The sequence below is a fragment of the Ascaphus truei genome, chromosome 2 (genome assembly GCF_040206685.1).
Source record: "Ascaphus truei isolate aAscTru1 chromosome 2, aAscTru1.hap1, whole genome shotgun sequence".
In the NCBI taxonomy this organism is placed as follows: domain Eukaryota; kingdom Metazoa; phylum Chordata; class Amphibia; order Anura; family Ascaphidae; genus Ascaphus; species Ascaphus truei.
The window spans coordinates 261,693,669-261,709,800 of NC_134484.1; the positions used below are offsets into that span (position 1 = coordinate 261,693,669).

Here is a 16,132-nt window from a genome sequence, read left to right on the forward strand (position 1 = left end):
CAGGGAGCTTTCAAAAGAACTATTCACCCCAAGGACAGTACAAAGGACTCAGGGGCATCCCTTAAGGTTGGAGGAAAGTTGATTTCACCAGCAACAAAGAAAAGGGCTATTTACAGTAAGGGCAGTTAAAATGTGGAATTCATTACCCATGGAGACTGTGATGACAGATACAATAGATTTGTTTTTAAAAAGGTTGGACATCTTTTTAGAAAGGAAAAGTAAACAGGGATATACCAAATAAGTAAACATGGGAAGAATGTTGACCCAGGGAATAATCTGATTGCCAGTTCTTTGAGTCAGGAAGGAGTTTTTCCCCTTATGAGATATCATTGGATGATATGTCACTGGGGTTTTTTGTTTGCCTTCCTCTGGATCAATAAGAAAGTATAGATATAGGATAAAGTATCTGTTGTCTAAATTTAGCATACTGTAGGTTGAACTTGATGGATGTATGTCTTTTTTCAACCTCATCTACTATGTAACTATGTACTTCAGGAGAGAACAAAGGCAAATTGTGTTAAATCTCACATACAGACCAATTTGTCATAAGAAGAGTGAGAAACTCTTTAATAACGTACCATGACGGTATGAAACACGTCAGAGGGATGTTTGGAGTGATGTGTTTCTGTTCTAACATTCAATAAATAATTTTTTACAGTGTTTTGTCCAGCTAACTTTTCCTCTGGTCGCAGTGTTGCCTGTGTTTTGTTTTTGTTTTTTACAATTTGTCATAAGAACTATATTTATATATATACAATTCTTATTGAAAACATCAAGCAATTTGTATGTAAATTGTCTTTGCACTAAATTGCTCACACTTTAATGAATACTAAAAATTCTGACTGGCCTGAGTGGGTCAAAACTTCTGTTTCCAGGTAAAAACAGATAATATACAGTTGGAAAAATAGGCTGTGAAATTAATGATCATTAGCTTTAATTACTCAGTAGGTAACAATAACGTTGTTTTATATTTATGTTTACTCTAAAAGGAGGTCATCATTATAATAGTGTTGTACAACACTGTCTTTATCCAGAAAGCAGGCATTTTACAACTGTATTGTCCTAAAACTGGACTGTATGTCCTAAAATATCCACTCTTAATATACTATATGCTGAAAAGATCATGCATATAAGATTATATTATTCCCAGGTAGGGAAATAAATGATTGTTCTAAAATGTACTATATATTAGATCATATTAACTTTCTTATCAATATATGTCTGGTCAGAGCTGTTTTTAAAAATATTCAAATTATATTTAAATGTTTTTAAGAATATATAATAATATAGTGTTTGGCACATCACCAGTTTCCTAGAATTTAAAATACAGAGTTTTGTTTTCCTGGAAATTGTCCAGTTTATTGAATTTTATAGCAAATCAATGTTGTTGAAGACTACATGCAGACAAAAAAGTTAGGGTAAGTTTTACTAATGTAAAACTTATTTGGCTCATCTAGCCTGTAAACATTCAGGAGTTTGGATATTGTAAGATTTTGGCCCATATTTACTGAGCAGTGCTATTCCATAAGTCACCTTCCCGTTCCAAAAGATACTTTGTGGGCTATTCATTTGATTTGGCTGTAAGATGTCTTCAGGCGCAGGGAGATGTCTTATGACAGAGCATCGCTTAGTCATAAGTTAGTTAGTCATTGCTTACTGCCCTGTAATGAATATAATCAGGTGAATTGTTGCTATTTCGCCTTTTTGGTATGGACTACATTATAATAAAATAAGAAGGAGATACATCCATGAATAAAAGCAGAAATTGTGCCAAATTCACCCTTATTGTTTAAAATTGTTGTATAAATAAATTTTGACTAAGGGGTTTATTCTGTAAGGTGTGAGAACGCAGATGATGTGCTATTGCATGCAAAGTTCAATTTACTTTAATTGGACTTTTAATGCGATATCACTTCTTCTGCGTTCTCACACCTTACAGGGCCTAAGACTCTGCTGCCTACTTGTACTTTTGTTTTTCATTGTTTTTTAAGGATCAATGAAACTATTTTCTTAGATTTAGAAATGATGTTGCCTTTGAACACTACTGTCTCTTACGTCAGTAGAAATCCTGCATTAAAACAAAGCATTTTTCTATTTATTGATACAGTACTATAAATCCCTTTGCTTAACAGAGACAAACTGACCATTAGTAAACTATTTCAGACATACAACATCAATAATATCCTTAGTATGGTGGGACCTGCACTTGAATGCTTTACATTGCTTTGCAGCACTAAATGGGTTAAGCATGAATACTGAAAGAACATTTTAACAACAATAGTTCCTCTATGACCCACATTTTAAAAAGGGAATTAGAAAAGAGAAATGGTTTGTTACTGAGCATTAACACGGCTTATCATTGCATTGTGTAGATTTCTGATTTCATGAAATCTAGGAAAGCAATTCCATCACCATGCCATTTCTTCCCAGTAGAGCCATGACTTCCCCCTAGGCTACATTGTAACTCTTAAGAATGTGAACCAAGCTGCAATTATGTTTTTATCTGCCTATTCCCAGACCCTACTGACATAAAGGGGAAATAAATGCCCAGTTTTGTTTTATTTCAAAGTCACGCTGTTCAGGGCAGCAGACAATCTTTCTTTTGATACCAGCAGAGATCAGAGCTGTGATAACGACTGAATAAATAGTACTCAGATTAAGGGAAAAATAAGAAAGAGAAAGAAGGGGCTTGATAAAGGAAATGTAGCAGAATACATCTGTTTCTGCGTTGAATTATTAAGGGAATTAACAGAATTGCCATGAATCTCATAAAATGCATATTCCTGTGTACAGTTAGCAATATCTACTCTTTAACTTGGAATTAAATAGGAAGTGTAAATTGTCCAGATATTTTGAAAGCCTTTATGAAATAATACAGCATTTTCTTTGCATGTCATGGTATTGGCGGCTCTCCAGTTAGAAATCCCACGATGCATCTACAACTTGTACTTATTAAGTTCCATTATTGAATAATAATTCTAGATGTACTGTATAGATGTTCAGAAGCATGGACCCCTCACAACTCCATCACGGCAGGCACTGTCCCAGGTGCCTCTGACCTTTGCTTATTTGTCCAAGGCACCGACAGTAAGTCTTGCTACATCTGTATACCAATATCTGAGGATGTTGTCCTGTAAAGCAGCAATACTACAATACTTTCCAACTTTTTTTTTCTTTCTTATTTTTATATGTAAAGCATGTTACAATGTATAATTCTTCATTGTTACCTAAACTGGCAATCTGTAAAGATTCTGATTGTGTGACTGACATAATGACTCCATCGATCAGTGTAATTCAGCAGCTACAATGTATCCTTATATTACTAAGGTAACATTATCCATTGCTACAGTTTGCAGCTCAAACTGCTGGGAATGTTGGCAACAAATGATCCCAAACAGGAAAGTGTTGCAGATATCTTGCACTGCTTGGGAGGTGGGTTAACACCTGCTATAGAAATCAATGGATGATATAAATCTAAATAAAAATGGCATTAAGAGTTTAATAAAAAACAAACAGTCATTAATATCTAATACTACAGATTTATTTAAAAATAAATGTTTATATAAGATGTCATGTTTTGCTGCTTTAATAATACTCCAGTCAACTTTGCTACATACTGTATATTAAGTTATCAATACATTGAAAATACCCTAATATTTTAGTGTTTAGTTGCATAGTTTAAAAAGGGATCTGGATCCTCTTTGGATTTATTACAAATGGAAATATGTTAGATTATGTAATTTAAATTTGAATTTATAGGCTTTGCCCATCGAATATTATGGGGAGATTTCAGAACACAGTGCTGATATGATTCATTATTCAATGATAAACCCAATATGACATTTGTTAAAGTTAGCGCAATAACTGCATTTCAAAGTATTTTTTGTATTTAGGGGAGACTAATTATTTTGTGATTATCTTATTCATTCCAATTGGAAAAAACCTTTAAATTATTTAAAAGACAGTATATTACTAGTAGAACATCAGCAGTAATTAACAAATGGAATGTGACCATCTGTGACCAAGTCGGACTGTGACCATCCCTTGTTTTAGTACAATTTAGCAGGAGTGCACAATTAGTGGACCTCATCCTACTGTACATTCAAATACTACGTAAATGATAAACTGTACAGATTTAAGCACAAATAAAGGCCCCATTTACAAAAAATATATGTGTAGAATAATTTAAAGTAGCAATACTCAGCGTGAACATATTTTAAGAACCTTTCTTAAGTATGTGCAGTTCTTTTAGACATTAGCATCGTTAACGCACATTGTGGAAATCATTTAAATATTAGCATTTGTACAAAATAACAAATCTTTTCTTACAAATTACAGCACTATATCATAGGCAAAATATCAATTAGTATAATGATGTACATGGAAAAAATATCTAGCCTCACTTTCTGCCTGAATATACATTTTATGAAAAACCAACTAACAGTAAAGCAAATTTATGGAAGAGCCCAGAAGAACGGAGTGAGTGATCAAGAAATGTGAAATAATGCTGTGGGGCTAAAAAGCAGGTTCATATCTCAACTGTACAGAACATCCCCCACAACATATTTATAGTGAATACAACAACACATTTTAATTGTATTATTTCTTTATCTCTGCTGGGAGGCAAAGTTAACATTTGTACAATGTGTTTTTTTACTGCTATGTTACAAATAGCTAAACTATGCAGTAAAGCTACAAGGGTGGGGGGGGGGGTGGAGGAAAGCAAATATAAATCTTGAAATCAATTGGTTTTATAAGGAAAACATGAGCTAAATGAATTAAAAAACAAAAACGAATCACTCCCATAAGTGATGAGTAATGTGTTTGCAAACACTGTCAACTAACATATGATGTACCTGTGTTATATTTATGTTGATGTCTATGGAATATTTAAAAAATATATGAAAATGTCATCTTGAGGACTCATGAATATGTGTTAAATATGTCTTATTAGCTGGATAACTAATAGCATGGATGTAGATTAATTTTTTTTAATGAAAACTGCTGCAATCGGCCAGACGTTTTCACACCTGTTACGCATTATGCATTATTATCTCAACTTTTATTGCAGAGCTATTAAAATCATTGGTATTTTATGACATGGTTATGATATATAAGCTTGGAATGTAAAGATTATAATGTCACCTCTCCCTTGCCCCCTCCTATGCCTTTTAATTTTTGTATTCCACCCTCTCTCCTGAACCCTTATTTCGTTTTATTATTATTTGTTGTTAATATTGAAAATGCCAATACAATTACAAGTCAAAAAAACAAACAAAAAACAATGGCCACACATGTTTTATCCCCTTAATGCACACATTATAAATGTGTTTTTATTTCGTGCTTTATTCTGCATTAACGGAGGTCGTAACATCTGCTACATCTGTACAGAAAGCAAAATATACTAGAACAAATGAGATAGTGTTGTAAATAACATTTGCAATTACTATATATATTTATTTCAAACTTAGGCTTGCACTGCTTTCACATAGTTTGAAAATTGGTGGGTTAAATGATAAAACAAAAAATAGGGTAGAGGCGGTCACAGCAATTGGAGTCCAGCCAAAAGATGAATGAAGGTAAAATCAGCTTTAATAATACATGCTGTACATCACAGAAGGGGAACTCTTGGGTAAGGGCAGCAGCTGGCGGCTTCAGTGGTTCAAGAGTGTGGTGTTCCTGGACACTTCATCTCTTGTACCTTGCCTCATCCTGCACAACGGGCCCCCCACCCAGGGTGAGTTCTATCATATTATCCTGTATATGACTTTACAACATATGTTTCAATAGTGAGTTGTCGTTCCCTTTCTAGTGGATTGTGGATTACACCCAATTTAACCCCTTCATGTACGTGACTTTGGCAGCATCAGTATCTTGGGTTCATTCCCTTGCTCTTTGGTAAATGATAAAAAAATCTTAACTTCAATTTGTATCAATCATTTCATTTGCCTATGGCAGGTATACACTTCATACCCAAGTTACAAAAAAGATCAAAGCGATCTGAATCATACATTGTAAAATCATATTCGGTACTAGTAGAGAAGCATAATCTTAATATGTAAAGAAGAAGGACAGTTCTAAGGTCAACAAACGCAATAAAGCTGATATATTAAAACAGCATTACAGGGAAATCAATCCCACAATTCTTCCTGCAAGTATACACATAGCATTGTAAAATGATGTACTGTACATTATATAGACAGTGTATCTATGCAGTTGACCTCTGCTTTCATATTAGAGAAAATAGAACAGAAAGGAGCCAAAATATGCATATTACCACAATGATTAACCCTTTGGGTGCCAGAGGGTTATCACAGCCCCTCCAGTTCATCGTGATCATGTAACTGCTCATCAGTGATCAAGTGATCACTGAATCTGGAAACCAAAGAGGAGTCCTCTTCTCTTTCCCTGCGTTCTGCTCAAGGATGTCTTCTTTCTACCCCCTTTTTATCTAAAGCCCTCTCCCGCCTTAAACCTTTTTCACTGACTGCCCCACACCTCTGGAATGCCCTTCCCCTCAGTACCCAACTAGCACCCTCTCTATCCACCTTTAAGACCCACCTTAAGACACACTTGCTTAAAGAAGCATACGAATAGCACTGTGGCTATTCTGAACACATGATACATAAAGCTTGGCCCCCTGCAGACGCACTTACCAGAACTCCCTCCTACTGTCTCTGTACGTTCTCCCTACCTACCAATTAGATTGTAAGCTCCTCGGGGCAGGGACTCCTCTTCCTTAATGTTATGTTTGTCTAAAGCACTTATTCCCATGATCTGTTATTTATATTATCTGTTACTTATTCGATTACCACATGTATTACTACTGTGAAGCGCTATGTACATTAATGGCGCTATATAAATAAAGACATACAATACAATACAATACCTAATCATGTTCTGTGCCTCACAAGCATGCAGAACCCAATCTCCCCTGGAAAAATGAGCAGTAAAATGCCATGAATGATGTAGTGACTAAGTCATGCGTCCTCTAAAGCAGCGGTGCGCAAACTGGGGGGCGCAAGTTTATTCAGGGGGGATGCGGCAGTTGCAGAGGCCCCGCGCTCTTACCTCAAGGCATTTAAATTAATGCCGGGGGATTGTGTGAGGCCCCTGCAACTTCACTTACATTCTCTTCGCCGATGCGTCGCCATGGCAATGTCACATCACATGACCCGCAGCGTCATTTGGCGCCGCATTGCCATGGAGGCGAGTCGTGAAGCAGGCAGAATCAAGGTAAGTTGAGGTTGCAGAGGCCTCACATGATCTCCAATTCATTTAAATTAAATGCCAGGGAAGAGTGCGGGGCCTCTGCAACCACCGCACCCTCTCAGAAAAATTGCCACAACTGCCACGCCCCCCAGTTTGTGCACCCCTGCTCTAAAGTACCAGATCTCATCATGTAGTGGCTACATCTTAGGTGCTAAAAGGGTTAAAATATTAATTTTGTGAACTACTCTTCATCAAAGCCTTCTAACTCACAGTAATACCCACCCAGAGTCTCTCATAATGATTTCTCTTTACATGTTTTCATTCGAAGGTTTGAGCATTCAGACACTGTTAGAAGGGAAGAAGCTGTATTTATTGGGATATTGCACTAATGTTTTGCAGGTTTCTAATTTACATGAGTGTCCAGATGAAAACTACGTAACAAGTAAATACAAGTTAATACAACAAAATTATCAGCAATCAATAAAGCAAATACCAAATAAACACCCACATTAAACATTTAAACCCCCCAAAAAATCACAGTATAACAAATCATACCACAAAAGAAATACCAGAAATAAATACAAACAACAAAATACATTTAAAAGAAATGAAACCACTAGCCAACAAATCAATTAAAAAACACTAGCCAACAAATCAATTAATTAATAAAACCACTAGCCAACACATCAATTAAAACCAGTAGCCAACAAAATAAATAATTAATTAAAAACGCTAAACAATTGAAAAATGAAATAAAAACAAGCCATTCAAACTACAAACATTTTAAGCCAAACACTAAACAGAAAAAGAAAAAACAACAATCAACAGAAAAAAAGCATTTGCCAAAAAATGCATTGGCTGTCACTGTATTTATCTGTACTCTGTGTAAGGGTCCCTGCTCCTGCTCGCACAGAGTTCTCATCTGAAAGAGGGGATACTGTAAAGGAACCGCTCTTGGGTTTGCCTGGAACTCATTCTTACTGTGCTTTAGAGCTTCCATACAAATCCCTCCCTGAACCTGCAATCAGAATCACCTGCTCTTGGTGTTACTCTGCAGCCTGCCTGTTGCTGCCTCCTATGCAGCTCTGGTCCCATTGGCTGTTGGTGCTATTTAGCTGCTGCTCTTCCCCCCAGGAAGTTGCTGAACATAATACTTTCTCCAAGTAACTGTGCTTGCCACAAGCAGCTCTGTTTGGCCTGACTTGGCCTCCTAGTGCCTTTTCCTCTTCTCCTAAGTTCCTGGCAGACTTCGCCTTCGCCGCGCTGAAGCAGCTACACTGTTTCTCAGTGTTTCCTGTGGCATGTCTGCACTCCTGCTGTTCCCGTGACCTTCCTTCTACCCTGTTCCTGTACCCACCACGCTGCAGCGCCTACGCTGAAGTGTTTTCACTGAAGTTTTTCCTGTTGCCGAATTTTTGCCTGTGACCTCGACCTTCGCTCCTGTGCCACCTGCCTTGACCCTGGCTTGCCTATGGACTACTCTGCCTTCTCCAATCCTGACCCGGCTACGCACGACTACGGACTATGCAACCCAGACCCGGCTTCGTGGTCTAAGGCCGGTGCTTTCACATCCCCACCTCAGCCCCGCGGTCCGGTCCAGGTTTGTGGTGAGCATAAGCGTTACACTCTGACACAGATTAATACATTATCAGTCAATGGGCAATGGAAAACATAAAAAGAAACAAATACATTAAAAAACTGTAAAAATACAATTACATACATTCAATATTTTTCTTACCTTTAGGAGCATTGACCCTCCAAATCCCAGCATTTGTGCAAGCTCCATTTTATAATCTATTAATTGTTTTATGATTAATTGATTTGTTGGCTAGTGTTTTTATGTATTGAATTGCTTGTTTGGCTAGTGGTTTTATTTTTTGAATAGTTTGCTTGGCTAGGTATTTATTGAATTGTATTTTTATGTTTTGGATTTCTATCCATGTATTGCTCTTTTAATTTTTTCGGAACAGGATTGGTACCGCAGGCCAGCAGGGACTGCCAGACACCCGCAGGGACAACCCGGGAACCCCCGGACACCCACAGGGACCACTTGGAGCCCATGGACACACACGGGAACCACCCGATGACCCCCAGACACCCGTGGGGAACACCCGGACACCCATGTGGGGCCCCCAGACACCCACGGGGACCACCTGAAGTCCAAGGACACCCGCGGGGACCACCCGTGGATCCCCGTCAGCATCTGGTATCAATCTTGTGCATAAAAAATAAAAAATACTTTTAGTGGGGGTACAGGGGGTGGGTGGGTTGTGTATTGGTGGTTAGTACATATTATAATGTTTATGGGGGGAGAGGGGGTAAGTGAAGGGCCAAGTACCCCCTTTACTCATACCCTCTGCCCCCAATAAACCTACTGTTGTTCCTTAACCCCTTCATTGCCTTAACGGTTAGCTGTTAAGGTAATGAAGTTGCCTGTAAATGCATTTTTATTGCATCTTATTAATGTCAGGGGTCTCCGATGATGAAATTCATGTATATAAGCTCCGGAGACTCCTGGCGTAAATCCGAGACAGGAAATGCATTTTTTTTCTAAGTCCCCTCTCGCTGCTTATCGGCAGGTTCTCACCACCATCACGACAACTTTTCCTGATGGGAGGATTTTGAGAGGAAATCGCAATTCTAGAGCTGCGATAGGCCTCGATAACCTACTCGAGACTACTAGAATTGCACGTGTAACGCACTTTCCACATCCGCCTGGTAGATATGACGGCTAACGTGTATGTGGTGCGTTACCTGCGGCTCACGGGAGGCCTGGGCCTCTGCTGCTGGGTGCCTGGGATGAGCCTGATCCATCGGGTGACAGCACCTCAACCTGTACTGGTTCCTACTATGTGGGATAACCCCATCACAGGACCCCATGCAATAAATCACACACCGGTAAAAGACACAGTTTTACTGCACGCATACGAAGAACAATAGTAATAGTCCCACCAACTAGGCCCTCCAACACAATGTCAACAAATGGTAACACAGTTCCCAAAGTACCATGGGGCCCTTGGGCACCCAACCACCCTGGTGTCCACAAGTAGCTACCCACCCAAGTGTGTGAGACAGCACTGCCCAACTAATGTGTATACAGTTAGTGCACTGGTTGAGGTGATGTATACCTGGCGGGTGCTCCAACACCCGGTAGCGCCAACTGAAGAAAAGAATCGCTGATCCAGCGATGTTGTCCGCGATGGCATCCGCCTCTACGTGGGATGGTATCCAGTTGGAGTGTCCCACCATGAAGATAGTCTCTGTCATTTCGTGGTTGTTCTGGTCCCAGACCACCGGAGGCCAGGATGCAGCCGTGTCCTGGCTGTGTCCCTTATACTGGTACTACAGGGGCTGTGTCCCTAACTGATGGGCTGGTCCCTTCAGCAACCACAAACTGAGGGGAGTCAGGGTCTAGCTGGGGCCTAAGGGGGTCTTTGGCCTAGTGCAGGGGCCACTGACACCCTGCACATGCACCCCCTACCCTTCTGGTATCCCAGCTCTGACTGGTGTGGCTCACAGCATGCCAAATGTCTCTATCTCCGAGCAGGAGGATCCAGGAGCCCTATTGGCTGTAATGCAGCAGGTGATCTCGCAGCCACAGAGGCTGCTGGGTAATGTAGTTCCTCATGCAAGCTTATTTGTAATGGCCGCCGCTAGGTGCCTGCACTGCGCATGTGCACCTCTCCCTCTACTGGCCACCAAAGCATAGCCTCGGACGCTCTGCCCATGTGCAACTTTAAAGATAATGGCCCACACTAGCCGAGTGCACTGCAGAGCCTCTTGAGCACTGGAGCACTCCCTGCTCAGCTGACTACAAAGTCTCTGCCTCCCTTACTGATAGTGGGTCGGCCTTGGTCTCCGGCGGCACTGCACCACCTGCAACGCTCTGCAACCTCCCCCGCTGTAGCGGAGGTAAGCGGAACCCAGGGGGGTCCTTCTATACTCTCCCCATGGTGAAAATCCCAACGTCTCCGCTTGGGCACAGTGTAAAACAACAATATAACCACACAGGGCATTATATAATAAAAATGCAATTTCAGAGGTACAACTTAACACAATCAATTTACATGAGATTGTACATTTCGGTGAACATTACATTCACAGATTTGATTTTGCTTCAAGACCACTGCTGAGCCTCATAGAAGGGTGCTCCACTTGTATCATAAGTCACCCAGTTTGGAGGGTACCTAGCACTCTGGCTTCTGCAAAGCCCTTCGTCCACTCCTTCTGGGGAGTAATGTACATAGTCCTGAAGCTTAGCCTCTCCCATTGGGGGTAGTAGTGTCTCTGAAAAGTCTCTTTGGAGTATGAAGCGGGGACTTCTAGGGTCCAGAGGTTGTCTCATTGGAGCCACCTGGGTAGGTTTTTGTCATCTGGGCCCTTTACCGTAGCGCCTTCCTTGACTCCTGGGTGCCCTTTGAGAGGATCCCTCTAAAGGATCCTCTGCTGTTTCGTTGACTGTCTGTTCACTGTCCCTAGGATTCTCAGTGGTCTCGTTTATGGAGTTCTCATTGTCTTCTGATAGTTCCGGCTCACCGTCCAGTGGTGTAGCCGGTATCTCTGGTTCGTCATCCCCCACTTGTGGAATATGTAGGAGATGATTCTGGTGCCAGACCCTTACTTGGCCATCCGTGTCTTTTATGCGGTAGACCGGGAGTCCTGGCATCTGTGACTCAACTTCGAACACTCCGTCTCACCAACGGTCAGCCAATTTATGTTCCTCAGGGATTTCGATGTTATGGAGGAGCACGGCGTCTCCAGGATAAATCTCCCAATGTCTGACCTTATGTCATGGCGCCTTTCATTGTTGGCGTTCAGCTGGGAAGAAGACTTTTCGGCTAACTGATAAGCCTGTTGCAAACTTTTCTGGAGTCGTTGAACATATTTGAAGTGCGTCGTATTGTGTACTCCATCTGTCGATACTCTCAGACGTACGTCTACCGGCAGCCAGGCTTCTCAACCAAACACGAGAAAGTACGGGGAGAATCCCGTAGACTCGTGCCGGGTACAATTATATGCATGTACCAGTGTTTCCACATGCTTGCTCCACTCACTTTTCTGAGCGCCTTTCAGGGTACCGAGCATATCAAGGAGAGCCCTGTTAAATCGCTCCGGCAGATTGTCTCCCTCCGGATAGTACGGGGTCATTCGGGACTTAGTGATATTGAGTAGTTTGAGTAATTTCCTGATGAGTTTACGCTAAAAGTCCCGTCCTTGGTCTGAATGTAGGCGGCTGGGTAGGCCATGGTGCAGACAATATTTTTCCCACAGGATCTTTGCCACTGTGATGACCTTCTGGTCTGTGGTGGGGAAGGCTTGAGCATAGCACGTGTAATGGTCTTTGATGACCAGTACATTACCAATGCCTTGGGCATCTGGTTCAATGCACAGGAAATCCATGCACACCTGGTCCATGGGACCCGAGCTCTTCAGGTGGAGGGGAGCCGTTGAGGCTCGCATCTACATGGAGAATGTAGGGTTGTTCAGGGTCAGCATACGCAAGGACAGGCACCTCCGTCAAGCTCCTCTTCAGGCCCTTGAAGGCTGTTTCACAGGCAGCCATCCACTTGTCGCCAAATGGTGTTTTTGCAGAGGTGGCCTTTTGCCCGGTATCTTCAGGGTATATTTTTAGGAGGTTGTTAAGAACTTTTGCTCGACTTGAATACCCGTCCACAAAACGGCGGTAGTAGCCACAGAAACCTAAGAATGAACTGACGTTCTCGGGTCGGGCCTAGTGCAGCGGCCATTGACACCTTGCACACGCACACCCTACACTTCTGGTGTCCCAGCTCCGACTGGCATTGCTCACAGTGCGCCAAATGTATCTATCTCTGAGCAGCAGGATCAGGAACCCTATTGGCTGGAATGCAGCAGGTGATCTCGCAGCCCCAGAGGCTGCTTGGTTATGTAGTTTCCCATGCAGAGCTTATTTGTAATGGCTTCCGCTTGGTGCCTGCACTGAGCATGCGCACCTCTCCCTTTACTGGCCACCATAGCCTCGGACACTTTGCGCATGCGCAACTTTAAAGACGGCAGGCCCCGCTAGCCGCGTGCACCACAGAGCCACCGGAGCGCTCCTGCTTGGCTGATGGCAAACTCTCTGCCTCCTTGACTGACAGCGGGTCTGCCTCGGTCTCCGGTGGCACCCGCACCACCTGCAGCACTCAGCAACCTCCCCCGTTGTAGCAGAGGTAAGCGGAACCTAGGTGGGGGCCCTGCTATACACGAATGTGAAAACCTGGCGGCTTCTCGTCGCTTGTTTGGCGATTTGTTTTTTCTTGCCAACAAGATATGCCGAAAAGTACTTTTATCGGTGATTTATGATTAAATCGGTGATTACTGAATAGCAATAGGCCTTTTTGGCGAAAAGGCCTCGATAAATGGCTTATCGGGGCTTATAGCATAGGCCCCATATTGTGACTATTTTGTCTGTGATTTAAACTTTGTATAATTGTTAGTTGTTCTGTTTTTTTTCTAAGCATTACACAACTTGCAGGATACGGAAACCTGTACCTTGGGAAACATAGGGTCCCAAGACCTCAAATGAATGCGGTTCAGCTCTGGAGACCCCCTGCTTGAATCCTATGTACTAAATATTAAAACAGTGCAATTGTCTCTAAGAGTTGTGCAAGGAGATGCAGCTTCTCTCTGCGCAGTTGTTCCAGACCGATGCGACCCAGTAGGATTAACGCAGCGGGAGCTTTTGGGCGAGGGGAAGCCACGATCGGGCCACAGTCAGCTGCAGTTTCCTTGCTCCCAAATGTGAAGTAAATGATACTTCATCTGTAGATTGCCCATTAGAAACAAGATGAACTTTATTCCTCATTGTAAAAACCCCAGAAGGTGACTTTGTGAATTTGCAAAGGAAATTAAATTTTTGCCTCCAGCATTTCATTCTTATCTACAGATGCAATAGAAGTAACCCATATAAAATGTTAGTTAACCCCGTTGATGCTCGATGGGACTAAAGGAATTGTGGAATTGATGACAAATTGGCTACTGTGAATTATGACATTAGTGATGGCCACATTTAAAATACATGTGCTGATAAAATACAATTGTATCTAGAGTCATACTGTATGCAGGGCTGTCAACAACATGAGGGGGTGGTCCCTTCTAATAATCAGTTGATACCACCAAACCTTCCCACCCCCCCAACCTCTGCAGTCAACAGGGCCCCTGATCCTCTTCCCTCAACTACTTGTTAGCAACACCTCCCTCATGCAGTAACTCAAGTCCTAGAAATGCAGTTGGCAGTCCTGACTGTATGTGTGTATCTGGATCTATTTGTAGTTATAACTGTGAAAGACTGGCTACTGAGCTCTAAATTGCACTAGGTATAATGACACTAAACTTTTTTTTATTTTTTAGTTTACAGCACTTTGGTAAGAGCTTAGATGATTTTAAGCTAAAAAAACAGTGCAATTTCTAGCAAAATGCATTTAGATATTGTAATCTCGAAGCATTCCAAGCATAATAATCGTCAAAAAACCGAAGACAATTTGAAACAATAAAAATCTGGTGTTTTGACTATATGCATTAATAATATTTATCTATGCAGAAATAGCTTACAAAAATAAATTTCATTTGCATGCACTTTTGACTAATTAGTGCCTAAATGATGCATTACCTGAAAAATACACAGCCAGACATCTTTCCTATCCACAGAGAGAATTCATATTTTTACTTGCATACTGTATTTCCCAGGTATCATTCCTCTCACCATATGGTATTTAGGGGTTATATAAACAGATGGGTTCTCTATCTCTCTCAATCTCTCTTTCATAGGACATGAATATGTAACTTTACAATGTTGCCCCATTTGCATATCACAGAGTTGTTCAGATAGAATGCATCTTAATAAGCTGTTTTCTTTGGTTTGAATAGGCAATAACAACTTAGTAATTTGCTACGAAAATAATAGTTATCACAGCGTAATTAATAGACACCTTAGGCCTCGGGCATGGTGCCTCGGGCCGCGCTGAGCCGTGCTCCTGTTCTGCCTCGCCTGCTCAATCTGGTGCTTTTTTGTGTCCTGGCAGGTGAGGCAGTGAGCGCGCTTTTGGGGCGGGGCAGAGATGGGGTGAAGGCGTGATGGAGGCGGAGCGGAGGCATGGCGGGAGGCGGGTCTAGTCCCGCTCCCATTGGATGTTTGCGGTCACGTGACCGCTCTTCCGCTCCCCTCAGCGCGAAAAGTTAAACTTGCCTGTCTGCTGAAATTTTCTGAGCCTCCGCACGCATGCGGAAGCGGCTCCTAAAGCCGCGCTGATTGCAGATGCAAGGGGTAAGTGCATCTGCTCAGCGCGGCTCAGCGCGGATCAGTGGGGTCTGCTTTACCATGTCCCAGGCCTTAGTGTTGCAGAACAGAGATAAACAATGTAACTTACTGGACATGTTTTGATGCTTTGCTCCCACTGGCTCATTCTCAAGCTTTCATCAAGGGTTGTGCATTTCTTCATGACCATGTCCCAGCCACAGTATGGATCCTGAGCTCCAATGCAGACACTAAAAGAAAACGTTTTTGCATAAAGTTGATGAATGTAAACTTTTACAGAGTTTCTGGCAGTAGTGTTCACTGAAAGTCACTAATAGCACTGCATTGATTGTGTGTGTGTGTGTGTGTGTGTGTGTGTGTATATTATATTCCTGGGGAAAATAATAGTTTCAACTTTGTAATGAGATATAACTATATACATCAGCATATACACTGTGCAGGCCATATCTATAAAAATGCACTTTCTAATGCATGAAACTATTTATTACATTTTAGTGAGAACAAAATATGTAGTAGTTTGCAGTAAATACCCTCACATTATGTCAAAAGGTGCTACATCTGAGAGTCAAGAATGTTACATGAAACGTGGACAGACTAGTGAAAATTTTCATAATACAACAGCATTACTTTTACATGTTCAAATTG

At 41.6% G+C, this 16,132-nt stretch overlaps 1 protein-coding gene across 8 annotated transcripts in view; it reads right to left on the minus strand.

Annotated features, from left to right (window-relative positions):
• SEMA5A (semaphorin 5A) overlaps nucleotides 1–16,132 on the minus strand; it is a 795,598-nt gene that overhangs the window by 137,280 nt on the left and 642,186 nt on the right. For all 8 annotated transcript variants that reach the window (XM_075586198.1, XM_075586192.1, XM_075586193.1 and 5 more), the window contains one exon: nucleotides 15,600–15,717. In XM_075586198.1, the coding sequence (XP_075442313.1) occupies nucleotides 15,600–15,717 (118 nt within the window). The remainder of the gene's footprint in view (nucleotides 1–15,599; nucleotides 15,718–16,132) is intronic.